This window comes from Pyxicephalus adspersus, chromosome 7 (assembly GCF_032062135.1).
Source record: "Pyxicephalus adspersus chromosome 7, UCB_Pads_2.0, whole genome shotgun sequence".
Classification (NCBI taxonomy): Eukaryota; Metazoa; Chordata; class Amphibia; order Anura; family Pyxicephalidae; genus Pyxicephalus; species Pyxicephalus adspersus.
This window is the reverse complement of record NC_092864.1, coordinates 57452043-57470539: the sequence shown is the minus strand read 5'-3', so window position 1 is coordinate 57470539 and position 18497 is coordinate 57452043. Positions and strand designations below refer to the sequence as shown.

The 18497-nt window shown below is 34.1% G+C and overlaps 1 protein-coding gene across 13 annotated transcripts in view; it reads left to right on the top strand.

The window, feature by feature from the left end:
• MAP2 (microtubule associated protein 2) overlaps nt 1-18497 on the top strand; it is a 129261-nt gene that overhangs the window by 87429 nt on the left and 23335 nt on the right. For 8 of the 13 annotated variants that reach the window (XR_011921750.1, XM_072418591.1, XM_072418593.1 and 5 more), the window contains 3 exons: nt 8537-8650; nt 11080-11157; nt 13308-13541. Coding sequence is in view for 12 of the 13 variants with exons in the window: in XM_072418591.1 (XP_072274692.1) it covers nt 8537-8650; nt 11080-11157; nt 13308-13541 (426 nt within the window). In the remaining variant the exon portion in view is untranslated. The remainder of the gene's footprint in view (nt 1-8536; nt 8651-11079; nt 11158-13307; nt 13542-18497) is intronic. The other 5 variants (XM_072418599.1, XM_072418601.1, XM_072418602.1 and 2 more) reach the window with 3 other exon arrangements.

Genomic DNA, 18497 nt, shown 5'->3' with positions numbered 1-18497 from the left:
GTGAAAACGGCCTGTGATTACTGGTGTCTAATCCTGATCAAACTGCAAGATCAATTTTTTACCCTGTACTGCACCAATAAAAGCACCATTAAGATGTGTTTATTATCTGGAAGATACTTTCCTGCTTCTGGGCATCTAAGTGTGAGGCATTTATATGTAGATCAGGGATATTATTACCAAAGTGAAGGGATGGGGTGAGGATTGACGCTTGGCTCATGGCCCAGAGGAGTTTAGCTATCCCCCATAGATTGGATTATCTTTATAATTTAGGTGACAGACCATCTTTACTATGGTAGTTTTACTAGTGGATGGGTGGAGGGCCCAGTGTTTGGATACAAGCCATCCTAGAACCAATTAACAGCAGTTGCCATGGAAACATGTTGCACCCTGCCTGGAAAAGAGAGTCATGTTTTGACTGCACTACACTGATGATAATTATATACTTACTTACACTGGCTCAGTTTTTGTTTCTATAAATCAGGAGAAAAGGGCTTCTTATGCCTCAGTAAATTATATAATGTTGTGTATAAGAGATCTGCTAGCTCAGTTTTGTCCAGTTTTGTCAATATATTTCTCAAATACACCTATTACATAAGAAGTCTATTATGCACCTATTTTTCTATAAATCCACCCTCTTCACATACAGTCAATGCATCTATGTATGATAACCGCAAAGATGTTTAATATTAAAATACTGGCTTTTTGGAAAAGTTTTATCTATTAGCAGTTGTCAGATTGTTGCCTGACCTATCATCACCTTAGCTATGGTAGCATACCTATATGATCTGTGTTCACTAATGTATATGGTAAGAGATGGATCTAGAAGGCCAGCATCAGCCAACAGCATTCATGTTTTAGCAACACAAACTGAAGCTTAAAAAAACTTGTACTATGTAAAAAAAGATTTAGCTGTTTAAAAGCTGCTCGGATAATACATACCCTTAGAATGGCTAAGTCTACATGAAGGGCTTCCCCAGCATTTAAAATATACAAAAGCTCTAAAGACATTTAGTGTTAAGAATTAAAGTCAGTGTAGATTTAAAGGATTTTTTAATTTGTTTAAACACCTAAATTCTCATTTTACTGGACAGGTGTCTGTAAACTAATTTTGTCAACTGCAAATCTTAAAAGTTTGTTGTTTTTTCCCCAAATAGTCAATAGGTGCATTAAGCAAAATATTTCTGTAACTAATCATTTAGATAGTTGTGTTTGCTGACCCGCTCTCAGAATGCAGCAACCATTCATGATTGTACCATCCTGTGTTTTCTTTTAAGATCCAGTAATCCAATCATATCAGGTTCAAAAGTTCATACATTTTTGGACCAGTCTTCAATAGAAGCTTAAATGTCCACATTTAGCTAACTAATTGTATCTTCCCAATTAGAACCACGACCTTAATCATTCAGGAATCTGCTCTTAAGGTAAACCTTATAGACATTTTAAAATGTTAAATGTTGAAGGTGCTACCTAACAGCAGACACTAAATATACCTTCATTAGCCTATAAGCCCTTTTTTTATGTGGCTCTCTAATTTAATTTCGGTTGTCTGAGTTCTGGGCTAAACCCCACTCATCTGTAAAGTAGTTACCCTCAAAATCAGGGACACCAAATTTGCTAGTAACACTTATAACTGAATTAAAGGGGCTGTTATAGATAATGACAGACAGTATTTGGTACCTAATGAGCGTGGAGAAGATAGTCACAAGTGAACCTGGGTAATCCATCAAACCTGGAATGGATTACTTAAAAATAATTTGCTATTAGCTGGCAAATTGTTTTTCAATACTAGACCAGATCTAGGTTTGCTGGATCCTTTAGGTTTTCCTATGATAGCTTATCTTCTTCAGTCTTTGAGAGCTTTATTAAATCAGGCCCAATGTTTTCTTTTTTTAATTAAATAAAACTTGACAGCCTAGAGTTAAGCCGTATCTCCACCATTCAACAATTTGATGTGAGGATCTCTCCTGGACAAGTGTGGCTCTCTAATTTAATTTCGGTTGTCTGAGTTCTGGGCTAAACCCCACTCATCTGTAAAGTAGTTACCCTCAAAATCAGGGACACCAAATTTGCTAGTAACACTTATAACTGAATTAAAGGGGCTGTTATAGATAATGACAGACAGTATTTGGTACCTAATGAGCGTGGAGAAGATAGTCACAAGTGAACCTGGGTAATCCATCAAACCTGGAATGGATTACTTAAAAATAATTTGCTATTAGCTGGCAAATTGTTTTTCAATACTAGACCAGATCTAGGTTTGCTGGATCCTTTAGGTTTTCCTATGATAGCTTATCTTCTTCAGTCTTTGAGAGCTTTATTAAATCATGCCCAATGTTTTCTTTTTTTAATTAAATAAAACTTGACAGCCTAGAGTTAAGCCGTATCTCCACCATTCAACAATTTGATGTGAGGATCTCTCCTGGACAAGTAAATGTGGTCACCTTACTAAAACTATCAGGCTCACTTTAGTGAGCCTACTCATTTTTTGACTAGCAACATTTGTTTTAGACTGCATGTCAAATATCACAACCAAACACTTTCTCTTCCATATACTATGTCCTCTGAACATCAGTGGTGTACTGACTTTATACTCTGTATATATCTATGAGCTGTAAAATGCAAAAAGACTGGAAATGTATCTGTTTGTGACACAGTGCTAGTATATGCTGAGTTATTTTTTATTTTTTTTATTTTAAGACACTATTTGCAAAAGAAGATAGCAGCTCAAATGAATTTCTAAAGGATATAAGCCATGTACTCTACTAGTATATATTCCAGTTATATATGCCTGGGTCACCTTCAGCAGTAGCCTACCAACTTACATTAGAAGTAAAGCACTTAACGTTTTGATTTAGTTATGGAAAACCCCATAAACATTTGGAACAAGCTTTTTTTTTATGCTTGCTTAGGTAGTCTTATTCTGTCAGTCCATATTCATGGCTAATTCACAACTTTTACTGGGAAATCACAAACCTTTTCAAAAATGTTTTGTAGCCACCTGCTACTTGTAAAGGTACTTGATCTGTATTGTCTGATTGTAATTGTCAGTCACTCACAAGTACATCATATTACAGTAACATCTCAATGCTTATGGATAGCTACCATTTCTTAAGCTTGGCAAATGTTTTAAATATCTAGTGTGTGTTAAACTCAACCAAAAAACAAATATTTGATAACTGTACTAAAATACAAGTACGCTCTCTCTTACCCTGTTAGATTAAACCATTACAAAAATTGGGCTTCAGTAAGATATAATGAAACTTGAAAGAATGAGGTGAAAACAAACAAGCTAGGAAGCAGAAATGAACAGGCTATTTAAATTTGGCAGAGTTTGTGTTTTTTGCTGTCTGTACCCTTCTTGTTCCTTGAACTTTGAGTGAACCCTTAGGAAAGTACAGCTTGAAGAATATCTGTTCAAAGCCTTCAAGGGTAAACCAAGCGGCTGGCTCTTCTATTTATAGAGGACGTCCATTAGTTCAGAAGTGTCTGTCCCTTTTTCAGCATCATTAATAGTAAAAACACAATTTCCGCCGCAGTGCTTCTTTCCCTTGTCTCTTAAAATAAGCATCAAACTGGAAGCTATAAAGCTTCATTGCTCTTGAGGAAATCCCTCAGGGCAGCCTGGTTATTTTAGCTAGTGTTAAAATCTGTGAACATTCATAAAGCTACATATTCTTTATTGTTCCATGGTGGGCCTATACTACTAAAGGCATCTGTGGCAAGATTTCAGACAACTTGTGTACTTAATTTCTCAGTGAATAATTTACGTACATTTTAGTGAAATTTAATATTTCTAGAAATTACTGAAAACAATAGAGCTAATTGTGCCTTTGTTTTCTGAACTATGTTTCTTGGCTTCCTAAAATTATAGTTTTTTTGATGCAGCTAATTATATATTTTGTGAAATTTGTTATAAATAGCTTTAACATTATACAACATTTAACTAGTTTTCTTTTTTTAAGGTTAGAAAAATCATTTGAAATCATTTTGAAATCATTTGTCATCATGCCTAGAAATTGCCTTAATAATCCAGACAGTTTCTGTTATGTGTGTGGTTCATTCACGACGAAAGCCCAACGTTGCCAAATTTCCACATAACTTAAAAAGATATACAAATTATATTTCGGCTGTCGACTTGGTGACCAGGATAAATCTTGGGCTCCACATGTCATCTGTACCAGTTGTTCCAACTAGTTGTTCACTAGTGATGGCTCACTGTGCTATTGTCATGATATAAATGCACTCTTTAAAAGGTTGTCACAAGAGCATGTTTCATCTGAATGGGGTAAAAATGAAGGAAGGGATATTTATAGGGCCACAGATCAAATCTGTTTTGCAGGATGATGTTTTCAAACAATCTCTCTCAGCAGCTAAGCTAGAAGCTTGGGATGCATTCAAGTGGCTGTGTGTAAATTTCTTGGGCAACCATGACAACTCCTGCATACAAGTTCAGAATCTGCATGATTTATACCAGAAACTGGGTTGTCACATGTCACTTCCTGGAAAATCTTGGTATGTGATGAACAAAGAGAACATTTTCACCTGGACATTCAGTTAATGGAGCACCGCTACCAAGGTTTCTGGAATGAAATTATGATGGCTGACTACTGCTGAACGGTGTACCGCGACAATCCAGACAAAGAGTACACAAGAAAATCATACTCTAAGCATTTCTGAAGAAACAATGGTACCTGACTGACACTGTTCAGTAGATCTATACCACAGTGTGCCTTGTTTTACTTCATACTGAAGATGTATTAACATGATTCCTATGAAATTATAAATAAATGAATTTTCACTGTAAATACTTTGAGTTTCTGCGGTGAATAAATCTTTACATTTGTTTACAAGCATCTAATGTCCCAGCTCTCACTACTGAACCTGTTTTGCAGATCAAACCCTCTTTTAATTCAACTGAAAGAGATGTCATCTTGTCATCTGACCTAAAAAACAAATTTCCAGATCATTTTCTGTGCAGGCCATGCATATATTTCTATAATGTGAATATACACCAACTTCATTCCCCGTCCACAAAGTAAATTAATTTAGAACCTTATAACCATGACCAAACATTGTTACCTAGATTAAACTGTCTGCACTCTTTTATTATTATAATATTTTTTTTTAATTATATTATTTTGTATATGGTCAATTATGTACATTTTTAATGCCCAGTTTAATGCAAAACCAAACTAAGAAAACTCTAATAGCAATTAGTTCACTAGTTATCTCTGAAAAGGAAGCTGGAGGGGAAGGTCAGTCAGATGTGACCATTTATTACTCAAAGTAGGAAGAACATAGGAAGAACATTGAATGCCAGCCCACATTTCCCATCATCACTGCATTATAGTGGAAACCATGGGCCTATTTTAGGAAAGCTCTCTAAGACTGTAGAAGATAGACTATTAAGGGTAAACCTGAATGTTCCAGCAAATCTGAAATAGATTTCTTCAAATGATTTTCTATTATTTGGCAAATACATTTATTCCTGCAGCACTTTATTCCAGGTTCTCCCATGATAGTTGATTTTCTCCAATCTTAACAAATTATACAGTCCCAAAACAGAACCCCATGCTGTACAAACTATACCATGATACCATAATATACTATTATAAATGATAGCCAACAATAACCTACAATGATGACCACTGGATGAAGTTTTTATACCCTCAAACAACAAACATCTTGTATTTTTAAAACCTGTAGAACCTGATGTAGGCACTTTAACCCTTTTGACAATACAATTCATCTTTTCATTCTTTATTATAAAAAAAAAAACTATGTCTGTTTTGTTGGATTTTGTTGATGTTTATTTGCAGGAGGTTCTGAATATACAGTATATGTGTGATTAATTGAATGGATGTATGATTATGTGTGACGTTCAAGATGTGCGTGTCTAGGTTTGACTGCAAGTATTGTTTATCATTTTGTGTGCATGACTTATTTGTGTATATGCAAGAGCTTTGCTGCAGTTGATTGCATGTTATCATCGTGTGTGTATGTGATTAAATTAATGCCCCTGAAGGCTCCGAAGTTTGGACTCTTCTGAACTCTACCCTACTTAGCTACTGTCATATTTTGGCCAAACCAACCAAATCTCTCTGTAGGCTACTCAAGAAAAAAATGTTTGGACAGTGATTTTACAATCTCAAAACGAGTATCTTGAGTTCTTTTTTAATTTCTTCTCTTTTTTTATTAATATTATTTTATTATAATAAATAACATGTTTTGACCTTGTTGCATATTATTTATTATCTCTCCTTTTTAATATTATGTTATGCCCACCTTTCTTGTTAAAGGTATCTTGACCATTTATCTTTTTGTTTTTACAACCAATTCTGTATTTACCATTATTTAGGGTGCAAAACTGTTATGGTTTTAAAGTAGAAGAGTGGAATTATTTTATCAGAGTTTACATTGATTTATTTCTTAATATCTGTTTTATTTCATATTATTTATTAACCTTTATTTTTTCATTAGTAGTGAAAACTGGTTAGAAGCCCATAAGCTTGGGTTGCCTAGTTAGAAATATAAGGCATTTATTAAAGAAATAACTAAAAGTACAGAGCAAACTGAAATCCAGACAGATGCACAGACACATTTACTAAACCTAAATCATGCCTTAATATAAGTAGTATGTTACTGTTTACTACAAATTACCAAGGACAGCTGCAAATGACATCTGGTGGCAATATAGGCACAGTTCATAAAACTGTGCAACAGTTCATAAAAAGTTCATAAAATGCAAAATAGTGAGACCTAAAAGAGATCATCTTCCAGTGTGCTCTGAATTGCACAGTTAACTTACAACACTTTGCAACAAATGCTAGTTAACACATTGATATGCCACACTTGAGTTGCATTTCAGTTTAAAAACCTGATTCACTCAGTAAATTATGCATGGATGACTGATCTGCTTATTGAAACAAGAAATTTTAGATGTATGTACAGTAGTTGGCTACATGCTGTTTGCTCATAGCATGCAAATTGATGTGTGGTCTGTACGGTGGGTATCTGTCAGATATCAGAATACAGTTCATAAAAAGTCACACTCACCTCATTCTGAAGTTTTTCCGTTCTAATCTAAAGACAAGCCACTGTGTCACTTAAGCATTTAACTTGGTAGCATATGTATAAAGAATTTATAATTTTTAAAGAATGATTAATGCATAATTTTATTCAACATTCCTCAAACATTTGTTTTATATTTATTTATCCAGTGACCATAACATTTCCAGGAATTTTGCCACATGTGCTCTTTAGTGGCAAAAAGGTGCTTGTTGTAACATTTACCCCTTAAAATGGGAATATTTCACTCTCTGCACATTTACCTGATAATCAATAAAATCATTTAATAATACAGTTCACTTGAGCAAAATAGTTAATTAGTGTTTTCATATAAAAAATGATTGGCAAACTATGGCTATTGTTTCCCCCCTTTCAGATATAAACAACCCAGCACGACAAGTGTATAACAGGTATCTGGGTTGCAAGGGGCATTTGGTATCTGTGTATCAAAGGAATGCCATTGAAAGAATCACTGTCAAACTGTATCTGGAACTCAATGAATGCATTACACATTTACACTAATTGTTCATTTGGGATAACCCATTATTTAGGGAATAACCCATTGGGATAACCCATTAGGGAATAAAGGCTTAAAAGGTGAACTTATATGGCGAAAAATGCCATGTTATACACAAAAGGATATACATTTTTAATGAGTACATGACTACTTTATTTTCAAACTTGATATTAAATCACATTTTTTACCTTATTTTCATCAATCAGCCCCATAGTATACTCTAACAGCAAATAGCAGTTCTAATTAGTTAGTCACTTAGCTCTGGATATAAAATCTTTTTTTTTTTTAACATACTTCTGCTATGGTTTCATGCCATCTTTAAAACAGACCCCACAGCTTTTTGGAACATGTTACATGGGTTTCCTGTAATGCTGTGGGAGTCACCTGTCAGTGATGTCGTGCCAAGAAACAAAAACGGGTGACACCTAAAGGAAGAAAAACCAAAAAAGGCAAATAAAATTAATATATACATATATATATATGCATATTTGTATATATATATATATTTATATATTTATATATATATATATATATATATATATATATATATATATATATACACTAGGGAATGGGAGCTAATAGGTCTGCTTGAAGGGATCAACACCCTATTAATTGCAGTTATCCTAAAATAAAAATTTCCTCATTTGTCTTTAGGAAGATTACTTTCCAATTCGGGCCTGAATAATGAAAAGTAAATGTAGGATACAAGGGCATTTATGCCTACAACAACCAATCACGTTGATTTTTTTTAACCTGACCATTAAATGTAACTAGCAGAATCTGATTGGTTGTAGTGGGTACAGAAATATTTGCTCCAGTCTTCATAAAGCAGATCCACTGACTGGCTAATGACCGTTCTGAATAAGAAATTTGTAAAATCCCTTCCCTACTATATTAACAATGTCTATGTTGTTTGCTTGTCTTGTTTTGCCCCCATTGATGCTTCGGCAGAGGAGGTATCTGCACGAATAGTCCAAGTAGTAACTGCTGATGCTGTAGCGGTCCTGAGAGGTGAACAAGAGAAAGAAGTCAAGCTCAAGGGCCCTCCGGGAGATCTGCCTCTAGGTAAAGGAGGATATAATGAGTGTGACTTGTACTGTCCTGTAGAAGCTCTTTGCAGATGGGGATTAAAGTGCATTTTGAACAGCACAGACTTACATTTGTCTTATTTATTATTTACCCAAACTTACCCTCTGTTGTACTACCGCAAAACTTTGTATGTGATGTCTGTTTTTGCTTTAGGTGTATATGTGTGTGAAGTGTATGTTCTAGATGGTTGTACACAAAGATATGGTTGTATATGGAATTATGTGTGTATGTTATTCATGCAATGTGATGGTTGTAGGTGAATGGAATGAATGAGTGTATGCATACAGAAACCTATCTGTATATGGATAGTTGTTTCTGGATGCAAAATCTATAAAGCATGTGAGTGAAAATAGGAGGGTGAGTGCCTACAAACATACAAATGAGTTCCCTAATATTGTTCCCTGTACAGTGTTGTGATTATTTCCATTTTTCGATTCAATCATAAATATTTTAGATTCTTTTACTTATATTTTATTTGTGTAGAAGCTTACTTTTTAATACACTTTTGAAAGGTCAGCATGGCCAAGTAACCTTAGGCTAACCACAATGGTATGTTACAACTTGTATTTGCAAACTTGCTATAGCTTAATACTTTGTGAAACATGAATACTACCAATATGTGGTTCTTCTTTTGGTTCTTTCTAGTGTTTTGTTACAATGTTGCATTGCAAACTTGTTTAAAAAGGCTTTAATACCTATGTAGAATGATATTTTTCACAGCTATTTAGTTGCTAAGGCTTATTCTACATGGTGTTTAACCTGAGGCTTTAAAAGCTCATGTTTGAAATTCCCATGCATTCCAATGGGCTAATCTACACCAGGACGTTTCCTTGAGTCACGTTTATGAGCGTTTTCTATAACGGGGCTAGCAACATTTAAAAAATTAAAACACAGGGATAACGTTGGAAACGCCCAAAAACGTGGGTAAATTTCAATGTGGGTTGATTTCAATGGGGCGTTTCTCCCGTTTTCCTGCGTTCATAAACACTTAAAACATAAACACGTTAAAAACGCAGAAAAATGTGTTAAAAACATGGAAAACGTGACACAGACGTTAAAAACACTAATAAAAGTGCATAAAAACGCAAATAAACGCAGTAGGAACGTTTACATGCGTTTTTAAAAAACGTATGTGTAGACCCAGTCAAAATTTGGCTGGCGAGTTAAATGCAGTGAAAAAGGCTTTTAAGTAGTTTTGTGCCATAGAAATTGTGCAAATTGTATTTTTTTTTCATTCAGACAATTGATAACTTTAGCCTGGCAGGGAGGGAGCCAAATAAATGTTATATATATATATATATATATATATATATATATATATATATATATATATATATATATATATATATATATATATATATTGGATAGTATATAAGGTTAGTTTTCACTTAAATATAATTAGCTGGAATTTAATTGGTTGCTTTGGACATTTTCTGGACAACCCATGTTGTTTGAAATGTAATATATAACCTGGAATTTGAACTTGGAATCTTGACTGACAAATTGGTAAGTTCAAAATAAAATATTTATAGCTTGGGAAATATTTCATAGCTTGGGGAAGGAACAGTATAACTCCACCCATAAAAGGAGTGACCTGAATAATGCACTTTTAAAAGATTGGGGCCAAATATAATTAAGCTTTGTTGAAGGGACTTATTTCTAGATCAAAGATAAACATTTATCTTAAAATGTCAATCTTCCTACAAATGTATAGAACTAATCGGGCTGAACCAGACTTTGCCTTATATATCAGATCATTAGCATTTCACTGTTATAAATCACAACTCTGAAAAGCAAACAGTGAAATTGTAATGTCCTTGTACATTGGGAGTCAGTGGAGAAATGTTCACTTAAGTTGTCAGAAGGCTGACGAAGCCAGAATTAAAAACATTTGCCAACTAATACCAAATATTTTTAAGAAATTAATTCCAGGTTTTCCGGATCACCCAGGTTCTTTCATGATAGTCTATCTCCTCTTGTCTTGAAGAGCTTTAAAAAATCAGTTCCTTTGTGTTTAACTTTAGGTGGTAAAAATCAAACAGGGAGAAGATTGCTACACAAACCTAATGACAGTGAATCTATATCGGGGCTACAAAAATTTAAACAGCGGAAGCCTTAACCATTTTAAAACCAAACAGTATTAATAGTTTCTCCATGTAGGCTATTAGATTAAATCGCTTTACTTTTATCTCAACCTAAAACTGTTTTTAAGTAAAAATGTAAAGATTATGCATTTCAACTTTTTTCAAAGCATATGGCCAAACCCATACTTTGAACATTTAGATCCCAGTTGGAATCCCTGTCCTACATTCTGTTTATGCAGAGCTTATAAATGTTTTTACATGTCTTATTCATGATAGAGTCATGCATTTCATTGACCTGCTTTAATTTTCTTTAAATCCTAGCTGTAGAAGATACCACCAATTTGCCTCCTTCTCCTCCCCCTTCACCAGCTTCAGAACAGATGGGAACGGTGGAGGAAGGTAAGACCTTGTTATGGCATTGGTCCCTTGAGTATTTTAATATACAATACACTATGCAAAATGTACAGTATATAGAAGTAATGCGGAAAGTTCTAAAATATCATGATCAAATGGTAATACCCCAAAAGTGTCACTAATACAAACCTACCAGGTACATTTCACCCATTTATATACCGTTTTCTACATCCATGTCATATGTTGCATTTTACTTGTACATTTTGCTATTAGAAATCAAAAAGTAATAGAAAATATATTTTACTGGATAAAAATCAAATTACTTATGGTTTGTTTCAAATTCACAAATTAGTCAGTTTTCACGGCCTACAGTGTTAGATCTTTAGTATTTTTATAGGGCATTGTGAAAGGTACACTTCATAAATAGGGATTTTTGGAAAAATGTGCAACTTTATTAATAATAATAATAATAATAATAATAATAACTATTATTATTAACATTAATTATATATATATATATATAAATATATATTAATTATAAATACACTTCTCATCCACAGCAGCCAAAAGGTTGACTGGCTGATGAACTAACTGCAGCATGAGTAAAGTTAAAAACATTAATGGGTCTCTTTTAGGAGGCATCATCTCTCCTATACAAATAACTATATATGCTATTTTACTCATAAAAGAATTCTATTCACTCATCATCTGACACCATTTTATTATTGAACTCAAATGCAGACTATGGTCCAGCATTACAAGAAAGCTGAATTCTCCTGGCAAAGATATAAAAGATCCAATCACAAAAGTTAAATCAATGGGCAAACCATCTACCTGTAAAGAAGAAACAACAGAATAAACTCTTCTGCAGGACACTGAAGGCCACTTGAGCAGCTGTTCCCATGAAATGTTGATTTTCGGAGTCCTTCACAGCTCTCATTGGTTCTTCCTGATTAACTCCAGGCCCCTATTGTGTCTTTTGATAACATGGACAGCAAAAAGGAACAAGAGAGAGATGTAGGAGATCTTGATCCATCTGGAAGTGTTGGTTTCCCAGTGGGGAATGGCAAATGGGACCTATTCTTAGAATCAAAGCAACATTTAGCAGCACGGTGGTGGACGAGATAAAATATTGTATTTCTTTGCAGTTATGTGGTTTGCTCATACATTTTACTTATTTGACATAGTCTTTATAAGATACTAACATATAATATATATTTTTTTTTATATTCTGATAGATAGCTGCAATAAATTCAGTGGTTTTGTATATGGTAACTATATTTTAGAGTCTAACAATTAGACTTCAATTATTACTGTATATACTATTAGGATAGTAAATCTGGCACACACTAGAAGATTCTGTATGGGGCAACCATTGAATACCTGTGCAAGAATGGGAGGAAACCCTTCAACTGTCTGGCTGTAAAATAAACATTGAGGCTGTGTTTTTGAAATGTGAAGGAGTAAAATGTTCACATGTTCTAAATGCCCATGAACATTTTTAGGAGAATACAGCTTTAATGGGCTGAAAAAAAAAACTGTGTTCAGGTTTCAAATCAATCACATGGTACATCTTCTACCCAACACGTAATGGAACATATTCTATACTTATGAGCATATGAAGTCATTTTATAAAATCAAACATTATTTGCAGTGTTAGTTTGTGTTCATAAAAAGGTTAAAGAGTAAACGGTTTGTATCTTCATGTAGATAATTTTATCTCTAAAGATTTGTAAAACTGTTTAATGATAAATTATGGTAAAACCTAATGAAACATATATTTCCAAGTGTCCTGGCAAGTTAATTGAAGTAAAACTTATAAGTAAACTAAACTGACGTAAAGTGATTATATTCCTCTAATTAATTTCCTGTAACAGAGGATCCAATGTATGACGTTTAATCCCACCAATGATCCCCTGTGAATTTGTGTCCATATTATTTTCAGCCATATCCATTTGAATACATTACTATATTTTTAGGGTTCAAAAATCAAAAATATGACAAAAACAGTTGAGAGATAAGTAAAGATATAAAACTAGGGAGGCCAACTGAAGTGCCTTATATATTAGTAAATCATTTATTTTTCCCAAACCTTTCATTTAATAAGGTGTTCTATTCATAGGTGTTCTCTTCATAACTTTCCTGTGAATGTCTTATTTGTTCTCTTCATGTCATCTTGTTTTCCAACACCAAAGAAGAGAGAGTTAAGGGTCCTGTGACTGAGAAAGAAGACGATAAAGCTCAGGGGGGAGAAATCAGGCCAACTGAGTCCTCCAGCTTGGGGCTCAGCCAGGTCCAATCAGAGTCAGGATCTGATGACACACAACACCCAGAGGAAAGTGTTGTATGCGAAATAGCAGATGGAAAAAGCATTACAAAAAGTGAAGCAGAGTCGTCTGCTGTTGTAGTGCCTTCCTTACCAGAGGAAGGTGTGTCCTGTGTATGCTCTGCATGTTAACTGCTCCCCGAGTCCAACTTAAATGCTTATCTGAGGCTGTTTCATTCCTGTGTGTTGCCATGATAATTGGCTTTGCTGTTTTCCTAAGCTGACTGCAGTTTGTTGTCTGTCATGGACGGCACAAAACGATTCCTACCTCAGTAGCTGATTTCAGGTTACTTTGCCATGATACAAACATGCTTTGCTGCTAAGCTGTTGCTTTATGTTAGTCTCTCTTATGCCATGTTAGATGTGTTTGCCAGTCACATTGCTGATGACTATATACCTCTATGTTTTATTTTTTTATTTATTTATTAAATTCTTACATTAGTTCTAACTTTTTTCACCTAGATTCTCAACTTGATTTTATATTTCATTTGTTTATGTTTATTTTGTTTATGTTGTTTCTTGATCTTTTTTTTTTGTTCAACAATTGCTGTTATCTTCTTTAAAGCATGTCTTATTCCATTCATTGCCGTCAGCGGCTGCCCATTACAATGCTATGCTATAAGTTAGCATTCCTTTTTCCTGCCTTGATAAATGTGAAGTTTTGTTAATTTTCTTCTGTATGTGGTTGTATAAGTATCTTAAAATATATGATCTTTTTTAACAAATTATTTTCAATAGATTTTTAATGTATTTAATCTGATTTATTATATAAAAAATCTAGACAAGTGCTTTTATTGCCTATACCAAACAGACGGGTTTTTGTTTCATCCTAAATCATCTTAAAAACGCTACTAGAATTTACTGGATGTTTTGGGGAATAAGAACATTTTAAATTTAGATACAGTTTATATTTGAGATTGATATACCTAAGTAAAAATTGAGTTTTGGTAAATTTAATAGAATATGGGATAACTTTACCATTTTTAAGTAGAACATGTCAGGGTAGCTGCTATTGCTGGCTTTATATATGTTACAGGGTTGTTATAGTTAATATTTCACTAATTGGTGAGGCATTGATCTAAAACATAGCTCAGTAATGAAAAGTTTTATGTTTCTGTTTACATGTTTTCTTTAAATAATAAGGGATGGGGACATACTTTCTCCAAATAAAGCTTATTGCTTTAGTTTTAAATAAGATTTAGGAACAAATAGGCATATATGACACAATGAACATTTAAACAGCTTTTTCTGTAAGTATTTTCTCTTCTTTGCCTCCTGTATCCTATACCCTATAATGCTAGCTGAAGTTCCAGCAAAATAGAAGCTATTGCAAAATCATTGATGATTTGTTGTAATTTTTATAAAATTATTGTCAAAAAATAGCAATGATCTACATACCTTCAGCACAACAGATATAATCTGCGTCTTATACAAGCTGGTAGCAGTCATTTGTCATATGTTAAAATTATCCTATTGTTTTCTGAAGGTTAATTACAGAGCAACACAACCTAATTTTTGTTGGCATTAAAAAGGACATGCAAAACCCGTAAGGTTTTTGGAGACACAGTTACTCTGTCAGAAAGCAAAACTAAAGTTTAGAAAAAAGTGCTTTTTCAGATTTGAGGAGCATGGTTTTAAATTTTTTTTTAACATTGCATCATAAAGCATTACTTGACAAACAAGATCTGTTTTGCTGGTTCTTTTGTTTTTAAAAGACGCATGTTTAAAAATAAAAGTTCTTACTTGACTATAAGCAAGAACAAATCTGGAAGTTAACCTAAGTGGAATGAAGAAGAGATTATTTACTTTATTATGTTTTTTAGGAAAATACTTAACTAAAACATTTATATTTGTATGAAACATTTACATTATAGGCACCAATGCATTATGCACAATATTTGTATGTTCATATATATCAGAATAACATGGCCACATATACAAGTAAACTTACCCTCTAAGATATATGAAGTTTGATTTACTGAATGAATGTAGGCTATTTACTGTTCAAAGTGAATCATCTCTCTGCAATTAATATTTCACTTGGTTTAGTCAACAAGGGTAAATTATGCTGATTTCAGCCATCCGATCACATGCAAGCAAAAATCCTATATTTTTACATTTGCTGACATTGCTTATCCATGCAAAGTGAATTTTTTATCACATTCACAAGTTAACTAAATTTGTGTTATAATTCACTTTGCTATGTAAACAGCCTAAACATTCTTTAGTAAATCACCTCCAAAGATTCATGAAGCCAAACCCCAGCCATAGTTCTTTTTTGGTTTATCAGTTAAACATTCAATGAGAAATCAGTGAATTTTCCAAAAATTGAATTCACATTTAACTTCCTTTACACCTGAGGTTGATAAAATTTAGAAGGTAGCATCTAGTCTATACTGGGGAAAGAATTCTAGAAAATGTTTTGCTGGATAACACAATACACAATCAAAAGGGGATTTCTGCAAAACTCTATATATTTTCCTATGTTGTCTCTCTTTTATGTTGTGATACTCTCTGTACTGTTTGTCATGTATTTACAGATGCACTGTAACCTGAATAATAAAGCATAAACTGCAAATCTGACATTGCTAAAATCAAGAATTCAAAGGGCAAGTACCAAAATTTCATTGGATTTTCCAAATTAAAATTGAATAGTTGAAGGATGTATAATTCTGCAGCCATGTCGTCCTTACTGGAAAATGTCCTTTGGAATAAAAATACCTTATCTTTGTACAGTCATTAAACACCTCTGATTCACCTTCTGATTACTACTGACTGCAGTAGAATGGAATTATTTAATAAAAAGGCTAAAAAGAAAAAATATAATGACATTGTAATTAAAGCCATCACCAGCAATTTTTTATAGAGCAGAGAAGGTTTAGGACTTCTATTAGGATTTCTCTGTTTACTGGGAACTCATTGGGATGATTTCCCATTATTAGGGTCATTAGGAGAGGGGACAGCAAAAAAAGTCTGACAGTGTTTCTAACTGTTACACTAAAAAATTAGTGTATTTCTCACAATTTCTAACATTCTCTAGCTGCTCTGATCTCCAGTCAGTGCTACATATATATTAGGTGCAACCTTCAGAAAATGTAAAAAAAATCAGTGGAGGTCAAAACATAAAAGTATATTTGTTCAAAAAGTACAAATAAAAAAGATGTTGAATACAGTTTATATCTATATATATTGTATATATGTATATATGTACAATAATAAACAATTATTACACAGGGGAAATTCCGTATAACAAAGGCTGTTAAACTGATGCAGATATGTTGGTTTTATAAACTATAGTAAAATAACTTCACTGTATTCAGAGTATTCACTGATACAACGATTAACAGGTGCATCCTAGAGGGCCCAATGCATTTCATAATATCTGCTTCCTCAGGGGACATAGGTGAATCATGTATCTAAAGAATATTAGTGTAAATTGTATTGTATAGGAATGAGTAATATCGTCTCATTCCTATACAACTTACACTATCTAATATTCTATAGAAACAACATATCTGCATCTATGTTTAACAGCATTTGTTACATTGAACACCCTTCTGTAACAATTTTTCATCATTGTATAGTTGATAAAAGTTGATAAAATAAAACTGTTATGCGACATCCTTTTTATTTAAACTTTTTTAACCAAAAGACTCCTCTTTTTATGTTTGAATAGACCTCTACTTAGTCTTTTTACATTTGTGATATTTTATTTTGAGTTGGTTCCTCACCAATTTCACCAATTGCCCCACCTCTAGGTTACCTAACAAACCATGTTGTATTTGACACAACCTACGTATCCATTTTAAATGTGTGTAAAGGAGGAGAGCCCAATTACACCACATGTCTTGCAGTAACATGCAGTAACCAGATTTTACTACAATGAATGGTAGTGTACTGTACGAGTGGGTGCTGAGATGTTCCTGGCTTTGCCCAGAAAGAAGAGAGCCAGAGTTATGAAATAACACATTTATTCAACATATTCCCCCCTGAAATTGATGCACTTGGTACAGAGTAGTTGCAGCTTTTCCAGACTATTCAAATAAAAGTTCTTTGGTTGGGCCGCAAACCAGCTCTCAGCAGCATCTTTGACGTCGGAAATGTCCTCAAAACGTTACCCCTTCAGGTGTTCTTCAAATTTCGGAACAGATAATAGTCCAAAGGGACCAGGTCGGGTGAATCAGGGGGATGGTGGACCAATTGGAAACCCAGGGTGTTCAATTTGGCAGCCACAATGTTGGACTTGTGCGCAGTTGCATTGTCCTGCAAAAAAAGGATCTCATTGGTCAACTTTCCATGGCGTTTTAATTTCCTCCTTCAGCTGGTCCAGGAGGTTAGCATAATACTGTCCCGTGATACTAGAGCCATGCTCCCATGAGATGTCAAGTATCTGGGCTATCTTTTTTGCGGGTATTCGCCGGTCTTTAAAAATCAGCTCATGGACAGCATCGCAGGTTGCCGGGTCAGTTGAGGTTGGGGGCCGCCCAGTGCAGGGCTCATCTTCAACGATGAAATGCCCAGTCTTGAAACAAGATATCCAGATCTTGACAGTGCTGTAGGAGGGACACTTCTCCCCCAGTGTTTGTGGCATCCCAGTGTGAATGTCCTTTGCTGACTTTCCCTGGAGAAACAAAAACTTCATGACGGCCCGTAACTCCAAGAACCTGAAACTTGCTTGTGCCTCTGCCATCACAGCTTCTCACTAAAAGAAAAACAGTTTTAAGAATTGCAAAGACCTGATATTTGCACAGTTACATACTAGGATATTAGGCTGTCATATGCCCCCAGACTAATTTTTCTATTTCATCTGGAAGGGGGCAAAATCAGGAAATTCTCAGCACCCCCTCATAGTTTTATTTGTAATACACCTCATTTGTCGAAACGTATAGTAACACACTACATCGTGTTGTGACACCAAATGCATCACTAAACACAGGAGCCTTAATGCAGCACACAATTGCATTATATAACATGGAATAATATGCGTTCATTAAACACAGCACAAAGGACTGACATGGTATAAATAGGTCCTAACTGTTTATGCAACATTAAACCATTT